This window comes from Marmota marmota, unplaced genomic scaffold (assembly GCF_001458135.2).
Source record: "Marmota marmota marmota unplaced genomic scaffold, marMar, whole genome shotgun sequence".
Lineage (NCBI taxonomy): Eukaryota > Metazoa > Chordata > Mammalia > Rodentia > Sciuridae > Marmota > Marmota marmota.
The window spans coordinates 38,814,995-38,842,375 of record NW_026000174.1 but is presented as its reverse complement, the minus strand read 5'-3'; the positions used below and the strand labels follow the sequence as shown (position 1 = coordinate 38,842,375).

The 27,381-nt window shown below is 38.0% G+C and overlaps 1 protein-coding gene across 1 annotated transcript in view; it reads left to right on the top strand.

Annotated features, from left to right (window-relative positions):
- The first annotated feature begins 2,084 nt into the window (after nucleotides 1-2,084).
- Lgr4 (leucine rich repeat containing G protein-coupled receptor 4) overlaps nucleotides 2,085-27,381 on the top strand; it is a 70,465-nt gene continuing 45,168 nt past the window's right edge. Inside the window, exons 1-5 of the mRNA XM_015477726.2 lie at nucleotides 2,085-2,149; nucleotides 7,263-7,512; nucleotides 14,410-14,581; nucleotides 17,256-17,316; nucleotides 26,909-26,980. Of these exons, the coding sequence (XP_015333212.2) occupies nucleotides 2,085-2,149; nucleotides 7,263-7,512; nucleotides 14,410-14,581; nucleotides 17,256-17,316; nucleotides 26,909-26,980 (620 nt within the window). The remainder of the gene's footprint in view (nucleotides 2,150-7,262; nucleotides 7,513-14,409; nucleotides 14,582-17,255; nucleotides 17,317-26,908; nucleotides 26,981-27,381) is intronic.

Here is a 27,381-nt window from a genome sequence, read left to right as displayed (position 1 = left end):
GAACAAATTATAGGCAGAAGTAGGTATTTTCAGAGCAGTCTAAAACCCGGAAAGATTATATTTCATAGCATTTAAAAGTGAACACAACAGCCTTTTTTTAAGTTGTGCAAAAAGAAAATTGAATAATGAAAAGTTAATTAGGCTATGGATATTTTTAAAGCTTAGACATTCTGATTCTTATCCACCATCATTATATGAAGCTTTGTTCAGGACAGGATAGAAGGAGAAATTAATTATAGAACTATACAAAGTTCTTACAGAGACAGTTTAATTGTAACAATACGTTATCTTTTTCAGTGTGATTTTGGGATTTTCAATGTCGGTTTCTAAGGAGCGGGTTCAGTTCTAACTTGTATTGACCTTTGTTTCAGTTGTCTGGTCCTTTGCTTTAAGAATCTCACGTGTTTTGCTGTTTTTTTCAGTTTGTATGTATTAAGTGATTGAAAGGTTGAGAAGACCAATCTAGGTCTTTCTAAATTACGCTGCTCATGGTTTTATTTCTGGAGAAATGGTTTAACAACACTTGTGAGTTGGCAGTCCCCTCCCCTGCCCCAGCTCCTGCTTTCCCACCTCCTTCCAACCAACCCTTCATTCACCCTCCACTCCCCAAGCCTGAGATGGAAAGAACTTGCTTTGTTACTGATGATAATATTTAAGCTTTAAAATTTTAACAGTATTTCAGTTGCAAATAAATGGAAATTGTGTATTCTGTTTAATGTGTTTCAGAAAATCCCTGCTATTTTTTTTCTTTAAATACAAGAAAACAGGCGTGTAATGCCTCATTGAAAAAAGCCTGTAGGGGTGCTTTGTGCAGGTCTTAATTAAGGGCTTTGAAAGACCAAACAAAAGGAAAAAGGAAAATGCTACAGGGTTATTGTTATTCCACCCCATTGGCTCAGCTAGCTGACCATCCATTGGAGCATTTTGTTCATTTTGAAACTGAATGACACTTTTGTTCGTGATTAACAGAGGTGAAAGAAGCCAATTATTGGGCAGTCTTTTTCCATAGAGCAGCTGCTGTTGGATTTAACTGCAGGCAAATATGGCCTTTTACTACCACAAGGATGTTGTGATGACAGTTTATTTTTATAGAACTATGTGGTAGAAAACAAAATCTGTCTGACTCTTGTTATGAATATGCCCTGGAATTTATCATGAAAAGGGTGATTTTTATGTTCTAGCTGTTTTATAACTCTCTCTCTCTTTTTAAAATTGTGTATGTATTAATGCATATGTACATATTATAACATGTATTTCTGAGTTCCACATTTAAGTTCTATTTTTGACTGTCCATTTGCAAGCTGTTTCAACTTGTCCTTATTTTAATTTTATAGAAAACCTCTAGTAACTTATTAAGATTGCAAATTAATGAATGAAAGGCAGAATGATCCAGCCTGAATCTCAAGCTATTTTGATATACAGACTATTTCTGTGGAACAAATGAGGCTCAGAGGCTACCTACCCATTAGTGCAGACTTCTGGTCTCTCTGGAGTTCAGTGGTGAGAATGAACTTGGGAAGATCTCCCTTGTGTCTTCATATCATGAATCTGTAAGAATGGGTGTGGCTGTGGGAGGGCACAAGATTCCATTTACAGGGTCCACTCTACCCAGATGTGTTCTTGGACTGTGGGCAGAAGGTGAAACTGGGGAGCTGGAGTTAGCCAGGATTTCCTTCAGCAAGATGAGGCCTTCCTTCATAATCTTTCCAGGCATCCTGGTACAATGAACAAGGGTCCCTGCCTGCTGTCCCCTTGGGCAAGTTTCTTAACCTTTTTGAGCTTCTGTTTAATTCTCTGGGTGGAATTAATGATATCTATCATTAAGAGTAATTGTGACAAATTTACATGAAGTGAGCATACAGTCCCTGGGACAGAGGAAGTGTTTGGTGAGTGCTGCTGATTCCCTTCCTCTCTCTCTTGCTATGAGCAGCGATTCCTACCTAAATGAGTCCAGGCGCTTTGCTTCATAACCCATTAAGTTTTGTTCTTACCATGTTTTCAAGTAACAGAGGGTTGCATTTAGTGAGAATAAATGGTTTCTCTCGGCAGCCCTCTCTCCTTCATTATCCTAGAACAGAACCAACATGGCGCTCTTCTACACAGGGAAGCATATACTCACTTCAGAGTCTTCTCAGGCAGCAGCATACTGGTAGCACTTAATTCAGTTATCTTTTGAAGATGATTACGTCCCGAGTAGTTTCTAAGCCCTCTGTAGATTTCACAATTTCTTAAAATTGTGAGACAAAATGTTGTGACAAGTGTAGTTTTGTAGCTACATAGACCTCAATTATCAGTTGAAGAAGCTGTTTTATATTGAAGTTCATTTAGCTCTAACCCTATCCCTAGAGAAACTAAGCCCACTATCTGTGGCCTTCCCAAAAAATATGCTACTGGAGTTGAGTTGTGTGTCTTTTCTTCCCAGGTTTGATTTCCTCTCTCCTCCATTCCCAACACTTGGTTGCTCCTTGTTCTCTGAAACCCTTCCTTCAGGGCTGCTACACCTTCCTACAACTTCAGCCTCTTCAGTGTCTCTCTCCAGGGGAATTTCTCTCCCTGCAGGCTTTTGGTTAGAGGCTGCTCATCTCGCTGTGCTCTCCAGGATATAGTTTTGAAATTCTTACCACCCTTTGTGCTGCCTGTAGGTCCCTGGGCTTCCTTCTTCTCGCACAGCCCCTGCTTTTTTCATGGTCCATGACTGTGCATTCTGACCCCTCACAAATCCGTTATCTACTGCCTTCTCTGTTGGTCCATTTTAGAGAAGAATTAAGGAACAGGCTGATGGTCCTCTCACTTTTTCCACCTTGTCCCTATCAGTCCTATCAATTACCTCACATGGACAGTCCTTCCAACATCTTTGTCTCTCAATTCATTTATCTCTATCACACTAGTGAGCCAGGTTTCAACTCCACTTTAGCTGTTTCCCCTCATGGTCACATTTAAATCTTGTGAACACCCGTCATTGCTAAATACCTTTGACCACAACCTCTGTTTTCTTTTTTTTCCTCTCTTTCTAGCTTCATTTCTCTATTACTGCAGAAAATTTTCAACCTTCTTAAGCCTTTGTTAAGTCCTTTTATTTTCTCTCCATTATGTATTCATTGCTTTATTTGGTTGGATTAATTTCTGCTTTCCATTCCTTCATCCTCTCTCACCAATATCCTTACCCTATTACCCCATTGAGGTCAGTCTCTTTGGTTAACAGTGCCACTTTATTGGTGAAATACCCTAGTGGGTCCCAAGCTAAGTTTTTACCATGGGCAACTTATCACTTGAGGAGATAATTAACTGGCAGAGGCTGCCTGCTTGGATCTAATGGCTTGATGGAGAATGAGGATTGAAGGCCTTTTTCTATTATGATAATATGTATGATCTTGCTCAGATCACTTGGCCTTTTCTAGGCTCTAGTTGCCTCATCCTGCACTTTGAGGATACTTGCTACATAAGTAGATCTAGGATAGGGCTCAGTAACTTGTATTTCTAATTAATTACCAGGTAATATGGATGCTGCTAATCCTGGGGGTTACCTTTTGAGAGCCACTGCTTTAAGAATTTTTAGATATATGAGATATTACCTTCTTCTCTTTCAAATAGTTTCATGCAAGTATGGCAATCATACTTTATAGTTTTTTTAAAAAAATAAAGATAAGCCTAAGGGAATAAAGTTGTGGGAAGAAAGTTGCAAATATATTGAATTCAAACTCATCCGGAACATCTGGATCTACTTTTGTCCTATGTATAAGTATGTAAAACTATATTGCCCCCAATATTAATTCATAGAAACCTGTTTTGAAGGTCTTTGATGGTGATACTTACTCTGTAAAACCAGACTCTTTTCCCACAAGGTGCATGTAAATAAAGAGATCTCAAAAGCAAAAAGACCTTCCTTCTCAAAGAATACCAACCGTAACCACATAGAAAATTCAAGATGATGTGGAGATTATTTCTATCAGATTTTGTGGATGGGAGTCAGGGGTAGCTTTCAGGGTTGGTTTGAAGAAGGGTCATTTGCTGGGCAGGCAGGCGTTTTTCCTCCTACATGCCTCTCCATACCTTTTCACCCTGGGTAAGATGCATTACAGAAATTACACTTCAAGGTAAATTAGAGTGACTATTCATATTAAAATATTATTTTTCTAGGGCTCCTTTAAGGGTGCACCAATTTTTAAAGTATTGGCTCATTACTTACTTCATGAATGGAGGAATGTAGATCAGTAGACAGAAGAAAAATCTGTTATTTGGAGTCTCTTCCATCAAAAATGTACCAGAGGGCTATGAAAAACAGCAAAGTGCTTCCTCAAAAAATTAAAAACAGGATTATCATATAATCCAGTAATTCCACCTCTGGGTTTATACCCAAAAGAATTGAAAGCAGTATCTAGAAGAAATACTCACACACCTTCCTCATAGTGAGTTACTGACGGTAGTCAGAACATAGAAGAACCCCCAATGTCCATGACAGAAGGATGAATGGATAAATAAATGTGCTGTATGCATATACAATGGAATATAATTCAGCTTTGAAAAGGAAGGAATACTGACATATACTATAAAATGGATGAACCTTAAATATTATCTAAGTGAAATGTGCCAGTTACAAAAGGATAAGTGTTGTGTGATTTCATTTATATGAAGCATCTAGAGTAGTCTAATTCATAGAAACAAAGTTAGATGTTGGATGCCAAGGGCTGGCAGGAGTGGGGAATGGGAGTGAATTATTTAGTGGGGATAAGGGTTTCAGTTTTGTAAAGTGAAAAAAGTTCTGTGGATAGATAGTGGTGATAGTTGTATGACAGTATGAATATACTTAATACCCCTGAACTGTACACTTAAAATGGAAAATCTTATATACAACATAACACTTTTTAATGAAAATATCAGTATACTTATATTCTCAGTTTCTTAGCCTTGGCATTAACATTTTGGGTGGGATAATTCCCTGTTGTAGGGACTCATATTAGTCTGGGTTTTCTACTAGCCGAACTAGTAGGCAGTGCGTGTGTGTGTGTGTGTGTGTGTGTGTGTGTGTGTGTTTACTGAGATTAATTAAAAGAATTGGCCCATGTAGGTGGGGCTAATATCAACTATATCATCTCTGTAGCTTTTTTTTTTTACTACAAATATTCACACACAAACATACACATAATTCTAATGCAGACTCAGTTAAAAATCCACAAAGACTTTAGAAGTAGAATCACCTTTGGGCTGGAAATATAGTTCAGTGGTAGAGCCTTTGCCCAGTTTAATCCCCAGTGCTGTCAAAAAAAAAGTAGAATCCCCCTTTTTTTTTCTGTGTTCAGCATGGCAAGAATTGGAAGACAAGTGTATTTCTCATTCCTGCAGAAAATACCTGACCTGGTGGCCCTCGGTAAAAATAGCCTCTCTCTCTCTTAATTTTAACTCACTATTTATAAAGCATTTTGGAAAACAAGTATATTTTATGGAGATACATTACTTTCAATGATTACTTGTAGGTAGCATTTAAAAACATTTTTTCAACACTAGGAAATAGCATATCATTGGTCTATCTACCACACATGGATAATTATGATTTCTTTTCAAAATAGCAATTTATAAAAAAAAAGAGAGAGAGAGAGACCAAAACAGTAGGGTTTCTTGGCTATTTTTAAGGAAAAAATTACTGAGATGCAAAATAAGTTTTAAAATAAAAATGATGTGTGTATATTTGGACTAACTTACATGTTTACGTTGGTTGTTCTGGTCCGGCCACATAAGTGGCAGTTTGTGTTCTGGGCCAAGCTTTTTAGCTTGCCTTCTCCCAAATTTTAGACCCATTTCAACTTTTATGGCTCATGTTGCTATCTAAATAGTGGGTGGAAACAACAGGAAAACCAAAGTAAAATGGGGAGGGGGCTATTAGAAATTAAAACTAGTTGGTACTAAATAGACAGATGCAGGTTTTTCATCCCTACTTCCTCAGACTCCTTCAGCCTCTCTCCTTTGCAATGGCAAAGACTGGGTAAGGTGTGGCTAAGGGAGAGGCCTATCCCAGAATATACAAGTTTGAAATATGTACATATGTGTGATACTTGTAAATAACATTACAACCAGAGCAAGTGCTTCTTTACCTATTTTTGCCATCATATTGTAAACTATAATTATAAAAATTGCAGAACTCTTACAAGAAGACATTGCTACTATTATCATGGTTTATTTTCTTTCTTTTATTTATTTATTTTTATTTTTATTTTTTTATTGGTTGTTCAAAACATTACAAAGCTCTTAACATATCATATTTCAAACATTAGATTCAAGTGGGTTATTAACTCCCATTTTTACCCCAAATACAGATTGCAGAATCATGGATTATTTTCCCAAGTTTTTTTTTTTTCCTCCCCTCCTCATACATGATGAAAAAATAGGTTGGAAAAACTGTTAAATGTATGTTTTAGTTACATAAAAGACATACAGAGGACTCTCTAGTTGAGAAAGTGCTCTTCTGCTTCCCCACTTCTCCCAACCAAATGAAACTCACATGGTTACAGAACAAATTTTCAGAGCAAGTAAGTGGTTTTAGAACAATAATTGAAATCTCCGTTAGTGTCTTGACACGGTTGCTGTTAAGCATTATGGGTAGTGATCCAGGAGACAGTTTTGGAAATGTCTGCCTGGGTGTGAGGATTCTGCTTGATATTTCTGCTAGGAACCTTTGGGCTATTCCATTTTCACTTCTGATACATGGGAATAGCAATGGAACTTACTTTACTTCTGTTTTTTGTTGTTGTTGTTTTTAGTTATACAGGACAGAAGAATCCATTTTGATATAATTATACAAGCATGGAATATTTATTCTAGTTAGAATCCTGTTCTTATGGATGTACATGATGGTGTGGAACCTACTTCTTATGATTATTGTGAGGATAAGGAGGATAAGGTATGTGAGTCATTTGTCACAGTGCCTGGCATAACTCTGGTCTTTAGAGATCTAAGGATCTCCAGTGACAAGGGCACAGCTTCTTAATACGGCACAGCTCTAAGGCCGTACAACAGTGTTTTTTCTTGTTACTGTTGGTGATATAACTGACTTCTCAGCTTGGTGTAGTGGAAAAGATCATAGGCTTTTACTCCACCTAATATTATTTTACTTTGGGTGAGTAAAGCCAGAGTTATGAATATTAAAAGGAGCTACAGATGTAAACACTAAACACATATTAGACACTTAGGAATTGTTAGTTTCTGTCCCATCTACAGTGTATTCAGTATACCTAATTTGCTCTTCTGTAACAATCTTCTCTTATCTACAGGAGAGTTCTTCAGCTTCTCCAGGACGAGTTGTCCTTTATTTGCAGTGGCTTCCCTACCTTGAGCATGGAGGTCTCTCACTGTCCAGGACTTCTGTTTCTAAAGGCAGAATACATGATGTTTCTGGATGCTATTCCAGGTCGACTTAATCATGCCTCCTCCATGGGCATGCAGAAAAGTAATAATGACACCTTCAAGTTCACAGAGGACTCTCTAGTTGAGAAAGTGCTCTTCTGCTTCGTCAGCCTTATGGTAGGGAAGATGTTTCCCCATTGGCCCATGAGTAACCTGAGAGCCTTTCTAAGAACTCATAGACATCATTTAATTTTAGAGTTGGGAAAAGTTTGCATACTGTTTTGGCCTCACATCACAGAAGAGAAATTCAAATCTCAAAAGAGTTAAGGGACTTTCTTATTTAGGTCATATGGCCACAGTTTGGCTATGGCCCTAGGGAGTTTTTTAAGACCCACTCTAACTCGGAATTTGAACCATGGTTCTGTACTGCCTCTTCATCGTGCAGCAGATGAAGAGAGGTATGAACAAATAAGACATGGCTCCTTGTGTAAGGAATTTGAACAGGATTAGAGTGAATGATTTGTTTTGTTTTTCAGTTTAGTTCCATAAAACAAATTTCAGCATCTTGACTGATGGGGATATAAACTAAAAAAAAAAAAAAAAAATCCTACCGAGTGGGATTGTTCAGAGAGGATATTTTAGAGGAATCCTTAAAGAAAATTAGATTAGGTTGTGGAAGAATAGAAGAGTGTTCCATATGAGTTATCTAGGGTAGTGCTTCTTAAAATACCTGTGGTAATGGGCCAATTTGCGGGGGAGGTTGCTAAAAATTTCTGATCCAGCATGACCAATTATTTTTGTAAAATATAATCAAGGTTAATTTTGAGAAAACAATGAAAAGGAAAGAAAATATACTAATATAAACCTCAGACTTTTATTCTTTGATTTTAAGATGTGAAAAAAAAAATCCTGTCAAGTTTCCATGATGTGAACTTTTCACCATCTCTGATTGTCTCATTGTTGACTGGAAACAGTTTACAGACCAGCCCCTTGTTTTGAGTAATGCTGGTCTAGTATGCACAGAAGTCGGAAGTAGCCAGCTTTGGTGGTGGGAGGAGGATCCAACCAGAGCAGATGAGTGAGTACAGGTGACGGCATGGAAGAAAGAGACAGCTAAGAAAAACCGTCTTATCTGATGGAGAGTCTTGAGTCCTTCCAAGGGAGTGGGAAGGAGTTTTTGCTTGACTCCAGGAGCCAAGTAAAACTTGGGGAGCTTCTACAAGTTCTCAGGTTTATATGATAACTCCTGGGCACTTCTGATAACTCTTAATATATTTGCTGCTATCTCTAAGCTCTGTGTACATCTGAAAATTTTGTGTTTATGTCAGTTGTCCTTCCATGATTTCTTTTTTTTCAGTTTCCTCCTTATATGCCATTCATAGAGCGGAAATGACTGCTTTTGCTGTATTCTTCTCTTTGAATTTTGCCATTGGGCCTTCTCTAGGATGGACTCTTTTCAGAGTAGGTCAGCCAGTTTCCTGCTCTCCTCTGATAGCTTTACCACATCTGTGTAGTTGCATTCAACTGCATTCCTGTCCCTGAAACTGACTCATTTGTGAAACAAATATTGTTTTGTTTCTGAGCATTTTGAAAGCAGGACCAAAGACAAGATTGGAGAGAAAGGGTGTTTAGGTGGACAAGTCTACTGGAATACAGTAGGAAAACATTGGGAAGGAGGATTTAGGGAACTGTAAAACTAGTCCTAGTGCTCCTAGTTGGTGCTCCTAGTATGTGGAGTTTTTTTTTTTTTTTTTTTTAATTCTTTGTCTAGGAGTGAGTGGTATAGACCAGCATTTCAGTCCTGAGCCACGAGGGTCAAAAACCTGCCTAAGATCTAAAGATAATAACCAGCAGAGTATGACCTACAATAGCCAGTGTGCATGAAGTGCTTTCTGTATGACAGGTATGATCCAGGAACTCAACATGAATTACCTTATTTAATTCTCAGAGCAATCTCATGAGGTAGGTTCCATTATTTATTATTTTTAGATAAGGATGATAAAATACAGAAGTTAATTTGTTGAAGATTACACAGCTAGCATGTAGTGGATTTGACCCTGGGCAGCCTTGCTGTAAAGCCAGTGCTGTCACTCATTCTATTGTGCTTGAGACCGGAATGCTGCCAGTAAGGATGGGGTACTCTGAGGATTTGTCATCTTGCATAGATAATCCTTTTGTCCTGAATATTGAGATATATGGAATAAAAAACAGTGACCCAAGAGTCACAAAAGAAGAAATGTACAAAAAGCCACACTAGATCTTTGCCCTTGTCAATGGGGAAGACCATTAGCACATAAGAGAGCAGCATCACATTTGAGCATGCGTCAGAATTACCTGGAGCCCTTGTTAACACCACTCAGAGTACCTGATTAGTAGATCCTGGAGTATGGTCAAATTCCCTGGTGACACTGGACCACTCTTTGAGAAGCCCTGTTTGAGTGATTAGTGTTGGCTGGCAGTAGGTGCTGTGTGAAAGTGGTTTTCTAATAAAGTAAAAGGAAACAAAGATAATTCAGAGGACAAGAGCAACAAGGCGGAAATAAACTGAATGGTAAGATGGAGTTTACTGGAGGCTGCTTTAAAGGGGCTAAGGAAAGACCATCTGAAGGGGTGATATTTAAATGAAACTGGAGGCAAGCATGAAGCTGCAAAGAGCCAGGGAAGAGCAATCCAGGCAGAAAACAAGAGCAAAGACCTAGAGAAGGGAAGGATCCCAGTGTTAAATGGAAGGGAAGCCCCTGGGGGGTAGGGAGGGATGGAGTGAGATGAGGCTGGGAAGGATGCAGGGGTGAGTTCAGGTGTGGCCTTGAAGTAGAGCATATAGAGCCAAGGGTAGGAGTGATAGGAACTTTTGTTTTGTTTTTAATTTTAAAAAGATTGCTTTGGCTGCCATGCGTAGGTTGAATCAGAGAGGGCAAGCATGGAAGCAGAGGGACTTGTGAGGAGGCTGCTATAGTGGTTCAGGGAGAGCCAGGGATGGTGAGGATCAGGGTGGGGGCAGAGGATGTGGAGAAGTGGAAATGGGGGGTGCTTCTGATTTTATATCTAGTAATTTATCACAGCAGCAAATGTTCATCATGGAGGCCCATGAAAAGGTGAAATTGTATTTTTTATATGTGCTGTTTTAGGACGTAGAGAAGTTACAAAGAACATTTTATAAAAAATTGTCATTATCAAAAGTTATTTGAGTGTGGCCTTCCCCTGCTCGGTTCCCCTAAGGGTGAGCCTCTAGCTGTCTGGAAAGCTTGGGTGTCTTAAGACAACTTGTTCTCTGAGTCCTCTGCTTTAGTATATTAATGTGGAATATAATCTGTGTGTGTGTGTCATTGCTTAATTTTTGGCATGTAGTGACTCAACTGGTTGGTAATTTAAATTAATAGACTGTGCATATAAGCGTACTATTGTTCTTCTTAGATCTTGATGGAGCTTTGATTGGCACTTAAGTGATGGTGTATTTGAATTAATTACTGTAGCTGAGAAAGAGCTGGGAAAACACACTAGGAAAAAAATAGATAGTTGTGATGTAGGAGTGAGAGAAATACATTCAACATGAGCGAGCCTAGAATAAATTATCCTGGACTCAGGATGAGGGCACAGATGCTTGTATCCACACGTCTTAGGCCCTGTCTACCAGCTGAGGTGTGGGAGCCCCATCTGTGCAGGCCTGGTGGCTTCCTTCCTGCCCTGCCTGTCCCCTGCAAGGGGACAGTCTCAGGGCTCTCCTCTTCCTATCTCTCAGGATTCCCGCCTGGCAATTCCACCTCAGGCGGTCTCTTTCTCATGTTTACACACATCCTTTTTAAAACCTGTGTTTCTTTTCCTTTGCTCTTTTAAATCTTGCCCAGATACCTCAGGAAATTCTCTCCTTTTCTTTGTTCTATTCTGGTGCCAAAATAAGAGGAAAAATATTCTCGTCATGGGAGATTCAAGCTGTGATAAATGTATTGACGGGTGATCCAGGCACCAGGCTCCTCTACTCACTGATTCCTGGGCAGCAGAGCACATTCTCTCCTAGTACCTCTTCCTTCAGGTCCTTCCCTGTCTCCCCCATTATCCCTGCTTCCCTCCTGCCCTTCCTTTTCTGTTCTTAGTTATTTCTAGAGATTTTTTCTCTGCCATTTTTTCCCCTTCTCTCTACCTCCTCTCTAGGCAATGCCATTGCTTCAGCAATTTCAGTTTTCCTTGTCACCCTCTCCCACACCTTACCCCCTCTGAGATTTTGCCTTGGCTCAGGGCTTGAGTTGACAACTCTTTGCTGGATAGTAATATCATATGACCCAACACACCCCAACACCCCCCAACACTTTCCCTCCTGTTGTGTCTGTAAGTGATGGCAGCTTCACTCTATGAACTCCAGAGACACAAAGTCACTGTGTCATCGACACTTTCACTCCCCCCACCCCAACTTCTAATCACAAAGTTTGCTGGCTCTGCCTCTGTAGGAGCTTTTGTCTATCTTTTCTGTCCCCTGTGTGGCTGTTTTGGTTCAGGACCTCATTATCTCTTCTAAGTGACCTTTCTACTTCAACCTTCCTAATCCGCAATCATCCTTTTACTACTAAGCAAAATATATATGCATGTGCATTTATTGGTTTGCATATTCTGGGCACATAGAGAGTGCTTGCAAGACACTAGTGAAGTCTACTTGGTTCCAAAGAGAATTCAAGATAGCTTACAAAAAAAAAAATGCATGAGATAAAATATGAATTAGATGACAAGACCAGAGACACCACCTGCTTCAAACTGGGTAAGGAAAGATAAACTGAAGACAGGAATTACTAAAACTACCCACAGAACAAATGTGTTTGTAAACAGTGGGTTCCAAGTTTGGCTCAGAGAATCTTGGTAGCTGATAGAAGAGGGAAAGAAGAGCCACTTCTGTGATTCCATGCCATCCATGAGATAAAGAGGACGAGTTGTGCAGGAGAAACAGCTATTCTTGGAATTGAGGTCAGAGAGGACTTTCTCCCTGAGGGCTCTGATAAAGGGAATTCTGTGTAACTTCATGAATAATAATCTCATTTGCATTCTTCTAATATTCAGAGCAATTAGTTTCATGGGGCTGCTGCTTCAGTATCACTCAGTGTAGACCAACGAGTGCCAATGTATACATTTTAGTAAACATAGTTGTAAAGAAGTGGTAGGGAATGGAAAATTGTGCCCATTCACCAGTACTTCTTTGTAAAATAGCCTTGTTTATGTCCCTTTAAAAATCATCTGTAGCTTTCGCAACATAGCAAGGCCCTCAGCAACTTAGGGAGACCCTATCTCAAAAAAAAAAAAAAAGTAAAAAGGGCTGGGAATATGACTCATGGCTCAGTGGTTAAGTGCTCCTGAGTTCAATCCCCAGTACCCCCCCCCCCAAAAAAAAATCATCTGTAGCTTCTTGTTCTACCCCTCAAACCCTTTATTATGAATGTTCAATATCCTTTGTACGTTTCCAAGTTGTTCACAATCCCAGCCTCCATGTGTCCATGTGTGCCTCCCATCCCAGTTAGACTTGTCTATTGCTCTTCCCTTGATGGCTCTGTCCCCTGGATATACCTTCATGCAAGCTGTCCTCTAGCTCTGGAGGATCTTCCCTCTGCCCTTTTTCGTGACTGTCTCTTCCACTTGAACACAGCTATTTATTTCTCCCCTCAAGATCAGAGAGAATATTTTACTCATCATGCCAATAAAGATTCATTGATTAATAACCTCAAAAAGATCTGGAGAAGTAGCTCACTGGTAGGACACTTATCTAGTATATGGGAGACCCTGGGGTTTGATTCAAACCAAACCACATAAAACGAAACCCTAAAACAACAACAAAAGACAAAACAATCATGAAAACTGTGAATTCTTTTAGAAAACTGAATATATTAATACATTCACCCCTTTTAAAGGTATCCAGAATCCCACATTAGAAATTTTATCTCACTTTAAACTCATTAAGCTTCTTCAAGGACCAATATTCTTCGTAAGTTAGAAGAGACTCCATGTAATTACTTGGTTAAGTGCAGATAGTATTGTTTGTTTGTTAACAATTCATTCATTTAGCTACAGTGAGAAGTTCAGCTAACTCTATCCTAAGCCTCAGAGTCTAAGCACCATGTGACCCATTCTTTCTGGGGGAATTGTTTTCTCAAGTTCTGAACATGTTTCTAAAACATAACTGCAATACACTACAGCTTGAGGTAGTAGAAAGAACCCCAGACTGTGCAACCAGAGATATGAAAAGTTGTGCTCTCTATGTGTAATCGTTTGGATTCTGATCTTGGTTGTTTAATTTATTAATTACTTAAGTTTGCTGGGTGTTAGTTGCCTCATTATTGAAATGAAATGGTTGATTAGATTAGATGGTGATTGGGTGATGATGATAATAGAACAAAATTTTAGTAGCTGACTTTGTGCTATGAGGGCTGTGGCCAGATACTGGCCAGAGGTCATGTCATCTAATCTTTGCAGCGAATTTCTGAAATCAGATTGTTACCTCTGTTTATACTTGTAGGAACTGAGGCACAGGGAGACTGAGGGACTTGCCCAGGGTTATACAGCTAGTGAGTGAGTAAGTAGGCTGTGGGTCTGGCTTTTGCAGGAAACTCTTAACCACCATGCTTTCTAGTTCAGTGGTTCTGTGAGGTGCTATTTATAGGACATAGCCTGTATTTTGAAATTTTGAGGGAGAAAAATTAGTTTTACTGAAATCCAATTTTACATCATTCCTCCCAAGCTATTTTAAATCCAGTAACTTGTTTTTAAATGAAAACCTTTGTCTCTTTTCTTGCTTTTCCCCAAATGTGTTTGCATGTAAGGTTATTATTTGGTTATAGTGATAGACTTGGGGAGAAAATCTGTGTCATTGATATTCTCTGCTGTCCTTGAGAAATGTTTTCTTGAGTGTCTATCTAAGAAGCAGATCAGGTGTCACTTGCAAAAAGATATTTTATATGTCCTTCCTCCTATTTTTCCTTTTGCAACCAGGCCTTTGACTTCCTTTGGAGAGTTGGAAAATTGCCAAGTCTGGTTTTGTTGGGGTTTTTTTTGGAAGTACTAAGCCTATACTATAATTGCTATGTTAAACATTTAATGCAGTGCCTGGATCATTCCTCATCAAATGCTATGACCAAAGATTGTGCTCAAGGCTTGACATACAGCAGTGAGCAAAACACAGACCCTACCCTAATGGAGCATAGAGTCCAGGCAGATGAGCTGGAAATTGATCCAAGAGAAGTTGACAAATTCTTTGAATGCTCTATAAATGTTGGTCTATTATATTATTATTACCATCATAACTTCATACAGAGGAGGAACTAGTCTTTTATTTAAGCCTTTTCCCAAGGTAATCCAAACTATAACATCCATCACAACCCCCTCCAACATTATTCAGCCATACCTATTGCCATTAATGGAATGATTGGCTCTTTTATCCTCCAAACTGATAGAGCTCTGAGAGTGAACGGGCACACTATTAATATTTATGCTGGGACAATAAGTATAAACTGGTATTGTACCAGGCTGACTGGAATTGTATGGTTGCCTTACTTATTGGTATCTAAATGTGCTTCTAATCTTAACATTCTTTCATTATGATTAAGGTCTTTGTGTGTGTGTGTGTGTGTGTGTGTGTGTGTGAGAGAGAGAGAGAGAGAGAGAGAGAGAGAGAGGGAGGGAGATTCAGAGGTGTATACTTAGTTTTGCTGGGTACATTTCTCCTCTGATTAGCAATTTAGTAACAAAAACTGCTTCAATAAAACATCAAGTCAACTACAGATTTGGGAGTTTCTTAGATGAATATCATGCCAGTATTCTTTCCCTAGACAGAAAACAATGTGCCACCTTGAAATTTGTGTGTATCTCGTTTTTTTTCTTATTATGCAAATTTCATGGTAACACATGGTATTCTTTCTAGAGCAAGAAACAAATAACCACGTGACCCATATTGGTTGCAAAAATTAGAAGGAATTAAAAGGTTTTGTTTTCTGGGACTTCTTAGAACTTAAAGACATGTCACAAATGGAGCTGTCCAGGAGTTTTATAAACCGGATTTGAGAATTTTTGCTTCCCTAGATTCAGGACCTTGTGATTTGATTACATAGCCTCTTCTATGCTGAATAAATTATTAATGATTTTAATGAGTCGTAGGTCTTTCCCAAGGGAATATCTTGAATGACTTTTTATAAACCATCATCATCAATGTCTGTTGTCATAAGAGTTAACAGAAATGATTGAGTCATCCCAGTTACAATTTTTGAGTCATTACTTTAAGGATAGAATACATTTTATAAGCTTTTTAAAAAACAGCCATCAGAGCAGCGGAGAGAAGGGAGAATGTGCTAGGTGTATGTGTGCATGTGTGTGTGTGTGTGTGCCTGTGTGTATGTGTCTGGGAGAGGTGTCTTGCATGCTTCCTGGCCTGAAGTGATTGCCCCACAAGCCTGCATTATGGGGACGGTGAAATCCCAGAGACTGTGCCTGCCTTTGGGTTCAGGCCTGGACCGTTGGCAGCTGGCCTTCAGGGTATAGATGGCCTCATCATTTAGAATTTTCCTCTTGCCTCAACATAATGAGGTCATTGGCTCAGTGTCTTGGAAATTAGAGCTGCTCTTGCCTAGGCCGAGTATTGGATGTACAAATATTGCTTATTGGGAGGCTCCTTGTGGATTTGGGATAATAAAAGTGATTTACTTGAGCATAATTTTTTTAAAAATATTTTTTCAGTTGTTGATGGACCTTTATTTTAATTATTTATCTATATGCGATGCTCAGAATCGAACCCAGTGCCTCATACCTGTGAGGCAAGCACTCTACCTCTGAGCCACAATCCCAGCCCGCGAGCATAGATTTTTTTTGTGTGTGTGTGTTTTGCTTGTTTTTAATCTTAAAGTCATTTTATTATCTAGGCATGGCTTTGTCAAGGTTATTTACAAACATTTATAGGCAACAAGTGAAAAAAATGTCATGATGTTTTTATATACTTCTAAAAACCTCAACAGAGCCCAGCATAGCCGAGTAGAAATTTAGCTCGCTCAGCTAACACCAGTTCTGTTGAAACAGTTGGAAGTAATAATATACCAAAGTATTTTAAATACCCCATGGATCTCAGTGGCATTCTCTCATACTGCTCCTGTCTGTTTCAGAGAGCTAATGTCACTAAAATAAGGAAGTACTGGGGTACAGACAAAGGAAAAGGGAGACATTGATGGTTACGAAATTGATTGGGACAAGCCCAGGGTGCTGGGAAAGCTGTAGTTTTGATTCAGTTTAGATAAAGGAAAAAGAAGTCCTTGGTTTGACTAACCAATTGCTTAAACTCCTGGCTCTGTTTCACAAACTTCTGTGAGCTTGAGGCTAACCAGGACTTTCAGAGTTCATAATCAGAATCGAGAAATGCACACGTGCTGAAACAAAATTTCCTGAAATGCTCATTACCTTTGCTACATTTGGTACATTCTGACATTTTACTCTTCTGTTCTTTCCTATCTTATTTTTTTTTAATTGGCTGTGACCTATTAAAATGATTTCACTACCCATTAATTGGTTGTCAGCTGAAGTTTAAAAAATACACGTCTAAACAGAAGTTTTTGTGGGTGTGCATGTTTGAAGGCAAGGACCATGAAGTAATGTTTTCCTATCAGTCCTGTTAATAAGTGTAGCCATAATAAAACATAGACCATTTAGTTAATTAGAATATTTACCATAATACATGCTGCTGGATTGGTTTCTTTATGAATAGTGCATTTTGTCTGCTAGGATGAAGTAATTGAGTGTTTCCAATCTGTCCAGACGATAATCCTTACAATACTTCTTGTTGATGTTAAATTGCCTATTGAAATAGCATTTTGTCTGTGTGTCTTGGCTGGTAGTGAACACTGTTTTGTCATCATAGGGTTACCAGAACAGCTGTTGACACCAAAAGAATGCCTGAGAACACCCGTTAGGTAGGAAGAAAACAAGGAATATTATAGTCGACCCCTTATCTGCTCCATGTGATGCCAGATGGTATGATACTTTATGATACTTGATCAGATTGTAGAAAGTAATGTTCTTTGTGTCTTTGACATTCTTTTTTCTTTGCCATTTAATAAACATTGATCCAGAATTGGAGCTTTTTGTTTTTCTCTTTAGAACACATCTCACACTTGAAGACTGCTTTCCGTTTAAAAAGACAAAAAGAAAACAAACAAAAAAGAAGCTGAATTTGTTTCACTATCAAAAAATGCTGAATTAGACTAACTAGTTTGATTTCTTAAAATTACCCTTTGAAGATTGTGGCGTTTAAGCCACATGTGATTTCCTTGTGGTGAGGTATTTACATACCGGTGTTTTATTCTTTCTCTTCTCTCACTTATAGGGTTTTGCATCTCCCTAAAGAACACACCCTTCAGTGTCTCATAGACCGTATTGCTTCATCAAGAGCATAAACAATGACAGCATAAAATATTACCTTTAAAAGTGAAGTCATGCGTTCTTGTTAATTGCTGAACTCCTGTAATTCTGAAGGGGTGTGTGTTTAAGTCTGCACTCATTCACACACTTGCTAACACCAGCAGGATGCCTACACAGAGGGGAAAAACATGAATCTGAGGGTTTCTTATTTTCTGTTAATTATGCAAGGAATGTGCAGAATCAAGAATGCCAAAATAGGACTCATAGTGATAGATTTGGAAGGGGCCTTACAAGTTAGTGAGTATAAAATGTTTTATGCTAGAGAAAGCTGAAATTCCGAGGGGCTGGGTTTCTTCTGAGCTTTTGCCCCGTTGTCCTATGACTTCCAGAATGATATTCCTATAGCAGACCTGACCTGTTTAAACACTGGAAACCCTTGGTGCTCTCAGAGGAAGTTCCATTCCTGAAGGCAAGATAGGATGCCTTGGGGGTGCACTTTCTGCTCCTCCAGGTAGTTCCTTGGGTCATTTGCAACCATACTGCATACAGTGCTTGGATTCCTTCAGGGTCTTATCTTTTTTGGCCATATTACTTGTACTTCTCTAATTCTGTGATAGTTTTATCTCCTTGGCCACGCTTTCACACAAGATAGTCCCTCTTTCTAGAACCTCCTCTCCTCCCAGGATACCAGCTATCTAGTTCAGAGGCTTTCCTTTTTAACCATAAGTGTGGACTGTATTTTTACTTCATGACTATACACATTTATATAAGTGTGTGCAAACCATATACAAAATATATAATTTATGACATAGAAATCTAAATTGTCATGAAACAATACTTATATGGGATGCACTTAACTTTGATACTAGCTGTTCATTGTATTCTTTAAAAATGTGGTTTGCCACATGCTAGATAGATTTCATGTACTTCTCCATGCTACCAAGCTAAGCATTATGGAATGCTTTCAGTTGCACTAGATTTGTGTGCTGGGAACATGGATGCCAAACACCCTAGTGCGCAGGATGGTCATAAATAACAAAGAATTTTCTTGTTTCACATGTTAATTGTATCTTTATTTTTTATTATATCTTTATTATAATATTATTTATATTTATTGAGAAACATTGCCAATGAAGTGAGTGAGGCCACAGATCAAAATAAAGCTCTCTATAAAGTAATATCTATCCTTTCTAATACATACAAGAGCCCTACTGGAAGACTTTCTCTTTCTTTCTGATATTGGGGATTGAACTCGGGTGCTCTGCTGCTGAGCTACATCCTTCAGACTGTTATTAAAATTTTTTTCTACATTTTTTTATTGGTTCAGTATAGTTGTACATAATGATGCAGTCTTGTTACATAGTCATACATGCACACAACCTATTTTAATTTGAGACAGGATCTCACTAATTTGCCCGGATGTCCTTGAACTTGTGATCCTCCTGCCTCAGCCTTCCCAGTAGCTGGGATTACAGGCTTGTGCTCCTGTATCCAGCTGGAAGCCTTTCCTGAGCTTCAGGTCTGATGGGATCATCTTCTCTTGCTGGGCCACGTGTTTCATGACATTTACTTGTTTTGTCATTATCTCTCCACTTCCATTTAAAACTCTTGAGGGCAAAGGCTGTGTTTCATATAGCCCAGGACTCAGAGGCACAAACCTAAGAGAAGCTCAATAGGGAAAGAATGAAGAAGTTGGGCCCAATGTCCTGCTGCAGGTTAATAGAAATCCACTCCCCCCACCCCAACCCGTGAGCACTTGCCAACAAAAAGCCTCAGCTTTCCTGATTCTCAGGCTTTTGCCGTCATCGCACTTTTGGTTTTAGGTAGGTCTTGGAGAGAGGACCTCTACACATAGGATGAATTATTTTTTCCTGGGTGGGGTCTGTAAGGACAGACTATTGTACACACTCTCATTTACAAAAAGACAAAAGAGGTATTGAGGCTTAAATTCTACAGTAAAATTTTCACTTTTAAATATGTAATTTTAAGACTTTGGAAAAACTGCACAATCATATAATTGCTACCAAATTCAAGATATAAAATAATTTTACCACCCCAGAAAAAGTTACTATGTCTTTTTGTAGCTAGCCTTTCCTAAAACCACTCTCTAGCTATTGGCCACTGCTGATCTGGTTTCTGTCTATAGGTTCATTTTTTTGGATATGGCTGCTTCAAGATTCATTCACATTGTTTATAACAGTAGCCTGGTCCTTTTGATTGCTGGATAATATCCCATTAAATAGACACACCGGAATTTCTTTATCCATTCACCAGTGGGAGGGTTTTTAGATTGTTTCTAGGTTTTGGCAATTATAACTATTTAGACTTAGGATTGCTGGGTGATATGGTCATAAGTGTGTGTCTCTTTTCTTTTTCTTTCTTTTTTTTTTTTTTTGTGGTGTGGGGATTGAACCCAGGGCCTTGTGAATGCTGGGCAAGCACTCTAACAACTGAGTATATCCCCAGCCCTGTATATTTCATTTCATGAAAAACTAATAAACTGTTTTAAAGTGGTTTCACCATTTTGCTTTGTCTCCAACAGTGAATGAGAGTTTGAGAAGTTCCACATTCTCATTAGCACTTGGTATTGTCAGTTATTGTTTTAAAAATTTCCAGCCATTCTAATAGTTGTGATTTAATTTGTATTTTCTTAATTACTAATTAAATATATTATGTACTTGTTTGACATTTGTGTATATTGTTTGGTGAAGTATCTAACAAAGAATTCAATTTTGAAAGTCTTCAATGGAAAAATTCTAGTGTTTAAATGGAGATTTTAATCCATAAAAGTAGATAATCATGAAGTGAATTAAATATTCTTTATCCCTGATAGCAGAAATTTTTTATTTTTTCAAGGTTTGAAGCTGGCATATTTTCTAGCCTTTCTGAGTTATAAGGAAAATTATATATTTAGTGTATTCAAGTAATCTCACACAAGGGCTTTATAAGTTGATAACTTTCTCTGTAGTAATTATATTTATTTTTAAGTGTCAATATGGTGCTTTTGGTAGCTGTCCTTGTAAGGATTCAGAGGCTGCAAAGAAGCAAGATTTGGATTCCTTTCAGTGGGAAGCACTGAGCCTTGGTACTTGAAACACCAGGGAAGATGCCAGATAGCATGGAGCCAGTTGATACAGCTGCCCCAAACTGTTCATAGTAGAAATGTTACGCAAGATGTTAGAATGCTGTCTTTTGTGACATCTAGCTGGATTCTAGGAGTGCTAAATGTCATAAAAATATCTGTGGAGCAGTGTCTGATTAAAATGACATATGTACTATTTGGGGCCCATTTTTGTAGTGGGAAGTATCTTCTTGGATATGTGGCAGTTATTTTAATAATGAAATAGTACAGTTTTCAAAAGTTAAATTTAATGAATGTTGCATACAATCTTACTTGTTTTTGCCTTCAATAGCAAAATGTTTCCACCCCATGATAACATTGTTGTACATTACACTTTAATATTTATACTTTTATTTAAAAAAATTTTTTTAAGCTAGGCATGGGGAAGCATGCCTGTGAGTCCAGCTACTTGGGAAGGGGGCTATGGCTGAAAGATCACCAAGTTCAAGGCAAACCTGGGCACTTTAGTGAGACCCTTTCTAATTTCTTCAAAATGAGAAGGACTGTAGGTATAGTTTATGGCAGAGCATTTGCCTAGCATATGTGATGCCCTGGATTCAATCCTCAGTACTGGGTTAAAAAAAAAATGTCTTGCACATGAATAATCTTAGGAATCTTCAGATTTATGATTTCATACTTATAGAAAAATCATCTGTAAGGATACCCATAAAATATGGCAATGATTGTCTATGGGTATGGATAATAGTGGATGGTTTCCTCCATATATCAGTTTTTTAAAAAGCAATAAATATAGGTTATTTTTGCAATTATAAATTATGGAGAGAAAAAGATGACTTGTTTAAAGGTATAGAATAGTGTTAGAAATTAAACTCTTAATAAGCTTTGGCTAGAAATTTGGTGATAAGAGAGATTTTCCCTTCAGATTTGTTCCATTAGAGGCATTTTTCAAAATTAGTTTTAGTTTTTTGTTTTGTTTTGTTTTGTTTTTGGTCACACTGTAGACATCTGTTAGCTGGAGACTGGCCTGAAATTTCTGGTTGATTACCAAAGACCCTGGAAAAGTCATTGGGAAAGGATTAGTTTTTGGTCATTATCAGCATGTGTTTTTTTGAGTTTAAGGACACCATAACCATTTTCTTCTCCTAGAGAACCCCATGTTCCCTAAAACCTATATGTAAAGAGTGACTTTTTAATCTGCCAGGTAATATTTGAGATATAATCAGCAATATGGCATTAGTAGTACAGTTTTATCTAACACAAATAACAGGGCTTATTCAAATTAAGATAACACTGGGCCAGTCACAAGATAAAAAATGAAATAATTCTGTGGCAGAAGGCCCAGACCCTGAGAGGATGCAGTGACAGAGTCTGCCATGGTACACTCTGGGCTGTCTGCAAACAGGTTAGGCTCCCTTAGCAAGCGTTTTACAGGGATTTTAAAAGGTGCCTTGTTGAAACATGATCTTTTCTCTGTAGATACTTCAGCATTAGTGAATTTTATGGGGCAAAAAGATGAGAGTTTAACCACTGGGGAGATTTGTCAGTTTTAATTAAACAATTGGATCCTTTAAATCTTCGTGTTGAAATCAGTGACGGCTGGTATTTGGGCATTCACATCTGTACTCTCTTATTTTTGATCTCTGTAGTAAAGATGAGAGTAGTATGCTGTGTAAGTATGAAATGCGGACCCATGCTCTGTCCTCATTGGTGTATCTTGAGATCTAACTAAAGAAATCAGTTATGAAAATAAATTTGTATAGAAAAGATTTCCCTCTACCCCACCCCACTAAGCAAAAGTTCTAGTTTTTATTCCCAGGATTATCATTAAATTGCTTGAAATCATCCTATCTTTTTGAGACCGGATTCTATGGATTCTGTCTTTCCTCATCCTTCTAAAAATTTCCTGTAAAAATGTAATTTCTTTTTAAGAGTGCATGACTCTATCAATAACTGGGCTTCTTGAAGGGCTCTTCCAACTTAAACTCTTTTAGCTCTAGAGTTTCCTTTAGTATTTAGGAACAATTCTTTGCTGTAGTTCTTGTGCAACATTTATAATTTCTCTTTTATAAAAGTAATTTCTTTCTGGGAAGGTCACCAAAGCAGTATGCTCCTGAGCTTCCTCTTGGTCCTGTCTGACTACTGAATTCAGATGACTTCTAGGAATAATAGCAAAATAAGTAAATATCTACTACTTGGGATCTTATTATATGTGACTTGACATTTTCTGATCTTCATAGCAAATTACAATATTCAGGTACTAGTGCTGCCACTTTACAAATGGAGAAGTCAGGGCTCAGGAAAGATGAACAGAATGCCAGTTCACACTGGTGAAGTGAATCCATACCTGTCTGGCTCTAAAGCCTGTACTAATTGTGCAAGTCCAGCTCGGAGGAAGGCCATCAACTCTTTTGAAATTGCCCTTCAGAGTTGTTTATGAGTTGGTCGTGCTCTGACCTTGTATGATTTTTGTTTTGTTTTCTGTTATATTTATTTCTTGGTAGGAATCCAGAAAGGCGAATTACTGGGTTTAATTACTGATATTGCTAGTGAGATCACATTGCTCATGTGAATTTGAAGGTACTGATTTGTAGAACCATCTTCGAGCTGAAAATTTCCTAAGCAGCTTTCTTTTGCTTGTGTGTTTTAACAATTTTTGTGGCTCCTAAGTCTCCTCCATTTGTAATTGCTGGCACAGGGCTTCCATTTGTAAACTGTTACAGTTTAACTCATCACTCCCAGCACCCTTTCTAACTTTTTATTTATGAAGTCTGAGTACCTTGGCTTCTCTTGCGGGTGTTGGTGATGTCAGGTCTAGAATATACTCTTAAGACTGTCTGTAGGTTGTTTATCACCATTAGCCCTCATTATTTTAAATGAGTACCCACCCACCTTATACTCTGTAACCACATGTTTCCAGAGCTTCTCTGGAGATAATATCTTGTAGCATACCACCCCCCACAGCACATACGTATTTTTTAGTTTATTCATAAATGTGTTGTAATTGAAGCCCAGAAGGTATGAAGGGAAATAGCTACAGAGAGATAACCTCTTGAGTGTATGAAATGTAGAAAATTTTGAAAATAAGTATTGCTGCAGTTTTGAAACAAAATCTGAATGTTTAACATGTATTAGTTTGTAAATATGGAATCCCACTAATTGCATTTAGAGCTCACAGCAAAACTACCTGTTATGTCTTGTTTCTCTGAGGAGAAAAAAATGAGAGTTATATATGTGTAAGTGTGTTTTTAAAAATTGGAATGCAGAGAATAGTGTGGTGTAAATTGTCTCTAATTATGTGTCTTTTTCTGGTGAGGCAATTAATCAGTTCTCCCTAGACCTTTTTCCTTATGAAGCAGTTAATCAGTTTTTCTGTTGCTGTGATACCTGAACTGAAGTGTGCCAAGCTTAGAGGAAACTACATGGAGTGCCTCATTTTGTAAAGCAATAAATTATTGTTGGATTTTTTTTCTCCTTCCTTTATTGGAATGACTAAAAAGCACCAATATTGTGTGATATTTTGCAGAATCATTGTTTGCTCATATCAGATTATTGCTTTGCCTTTCAATATAATTAAAAGTTTTGTTGTATACATACGAATGATTTTATTGGTGAAGGCCAAATGTGTTTCCAGCAGGAGTGACTCAGTAGTTTTATAAAGGAAAACTAATAGTCTCTACATTTTGCATTATAATAAATTGTTCAGAAACATTCCATAAAATGAACTTCATATATTTCATCAGAAAGGGTGTGCCCTTTTATGAAAAAAACTTCAGAAAAAGGTGAATCATAGAAGAATGTAATGTGAGGCCAGAAAGCCCAACTAACCCACCAGCTCAGTTCCTTCATTTTACAGATGAGCAACTGAGGCCCAGGAACCCACTGTGTTCAGTGGTATGAGCTGCCCTGCTTTTTCTGATCCCTATTTTTGCTATTTCTCCTGTATCTTGCCCAAGTACTTATGATAAATAAAGAAGTCCTTCTTCCCTTCCCTAGATGTTGCTGGCTAAAATAATATTGGGGCCTGTTATTTAAAAATAACAAATCCTGCTGGGTGTAGTGGCACATGTCTATAATCCCAGTGGCTCCAGGGGCTGAGGCAGGAAGATCCCAAGTTCAAAGTCAGCTTCAGCAACTTAGTGAGGCCCTAAGAAACTTAGCAAGACCTTGTCTCAAAATAAAAAATAAAAAGGGCTGGGGATGTGGCTCAGTGGTTAAGCACCCCTGGGCTCAATCCCTGATACCAAAACAAACAAAAACCTGGAGGAGCATATTAATTTTATTCTTCCTTTAAGTTATTTGAAGAACTTGAGTTGTTTTTCAGGATATAAAATTTTGGAATGCTTGTGGATCTATGTGGTCATAAGATTTATCTAAAGGGAAGTTTCTTGCTCAGAGAAATTTTATGAACTTGGGTTCCTTAATTGGTAAAAACAAATGGCCAGCCTTCCTTCTTTTCTTTCTTTCTTTCTTCCCTTTTTCTCATCTGTCAAGCAAAAAGTACACTTCCTGAGATTCATTGATGATTATGCCAAGGTCTTGGGGACACTATTCCTCCTGATTTTTTTTTTTTTTTGGGTACTAGGGTTTGAACTCAGGACTTAGTAAAGGCTCTTAGTTTGCAGTTAAGATCATGGTCTCTGGAGTTCTTATTTCCTGTTATATCACTTGTTGAATGGCTGTGGGGAGGTTATTTTGCTGCAGTGCGCCTCAGTTTCCCCATTGGTAAAGTGAGATTTTTTTGTGCAGTCTTATCTTGGAGGATTTGCTCCATGTTACTGCCTGCTGCTCCTGCTGATTTCGTTCCTGTTATTACCAAGCAAAGAAGTTTTCCAGACCTCTTTGGGAAAGGATATAAGAAGGGAAGCACATTCCACTTCTAAATTACTCATCTGTTGAAGTACTGAAGCTTTTTCCTTCTCAAAAAGATTTTACCTGCCAGGCACGGTGGCATACGCCTGAAATCCCAGCGGCTCAGGAGGCTGATTGCAGGAGGATCACAAGTTCGGAGCCAGCCTCAGCAACTTAGTGAGACCCTGTCTCAAAATAAAATATAAAAAATGGGTTGGGGATATGGTTCAGTAGTTAAATGCCACTGGGTTCAATCCCAGGTAAAAAAAAGAAAGAAAGAAAAAAGAGAAGAATGATTTTACCTGACCGAATTGATGAAAATAAATGTGTTACTGTTGTTAGCTGACTTCTGCCTCCTTTTATCAGTTCATATAATCTAGTAATGGAAACATTGTACATGTGAACTTTCATGGTGATTTATGCAAAATAATATTGGGGCCTAAGGGCTCAGCCACAGGACGGATCCCAAATAAGATGCAGCAGAAGCCAAAGAAGGCTGCTCAGCTGACCCAGTACATTCTGGGATCTTCCTTTTTGAGACTCCTTTAACCTGTCTTTCATGGTCTTGATAGGAAGTGGCATATGCAAGAGAAAGTCAATTCAAAAGCAGCTGCCAGGGAGGAGAAGGATGGTTAATAAAATATGTTTTAGCTGTTTGAACTAGTTAATTGTTAAGTTATATTGTTGAGCGAGTTCCCTCTTTTCTGCTGACACTCGGAGGGAAAACTGGAAATGGACTGCATACCTATCATGTATGCACTTGTCTTTAGCCTGCATCTGTTCATAGGCTAAAAATGAAATGTACTTACAACTCTTACCTGAGGTCTTTCATAGGTTTTTAAAAAAATGTAACTGGGTGACAGCTAGGACATGCTTTTTTTTATCTTTGACACAGTAAACCCAGCAGCTACCCAGGACTGCAAATCTATTAGATCAAGTCCTACAGTATCTATTGCTTATTTGATTAGGTTCAATACTTTGATAAGCTACACTGGCTCACTAATAGTTTGAGACATTTTTTTTCTAAGGACATTTGAAGAGGGAAATTCCAGTATCTGGGTATTTTTCTAAATTATAATTTAGACATAAATTATAATAAAAGACTTAACTTTCTGTTTTTTTTTTTTTTTTCCTGAGCTTTGCATTCTAAAGCCAAATTATGACCATCCCTCCCCCTTTTGCTTCTTTACAAAATTTCAGCAAGGAATTAGTTTTCTATCGGGTTAAATTATTTAACCACTTAGTTAACAATATTCTTAACTTTATGTTTTTCAGGGATATCAGTATGAACAACATCACACAATTACCAGAAGATGCATTTAAGAACTTTCCTTTTCTAGAAGAGCTGTAAGTATTACTTTGAGAACTGTTTGTGAATATTTTCACCACTATTCTCTTTGGGAGCTTTCACTACAGAGATACTAAGATTTCCTGTTGGGAACATTCACATAGCTTAGTTTCAGTGGGCTTTTTTTTGCAAAGGAAATCAATTTTTCTGGGGGGAAACAAACTTGATTTTTTTAAAGCAGTATAATTACTGAAGTTATTTTTAAAAGCCAGAACCAAAAACTGCTATTTCTACAGGACCTTTTTGGCTACAATTATTATAACCACGAGTGCTGCAGTGACACAAGTTAATTATAGTGTTATCCTGAGATAACAAGGCTGCTGCATAATTACCATTGCTGCCAAAGGCATTGCTGTACGGGTAACAGAACCATAAAAAATAACAAAAGGTGTTTCAGGGT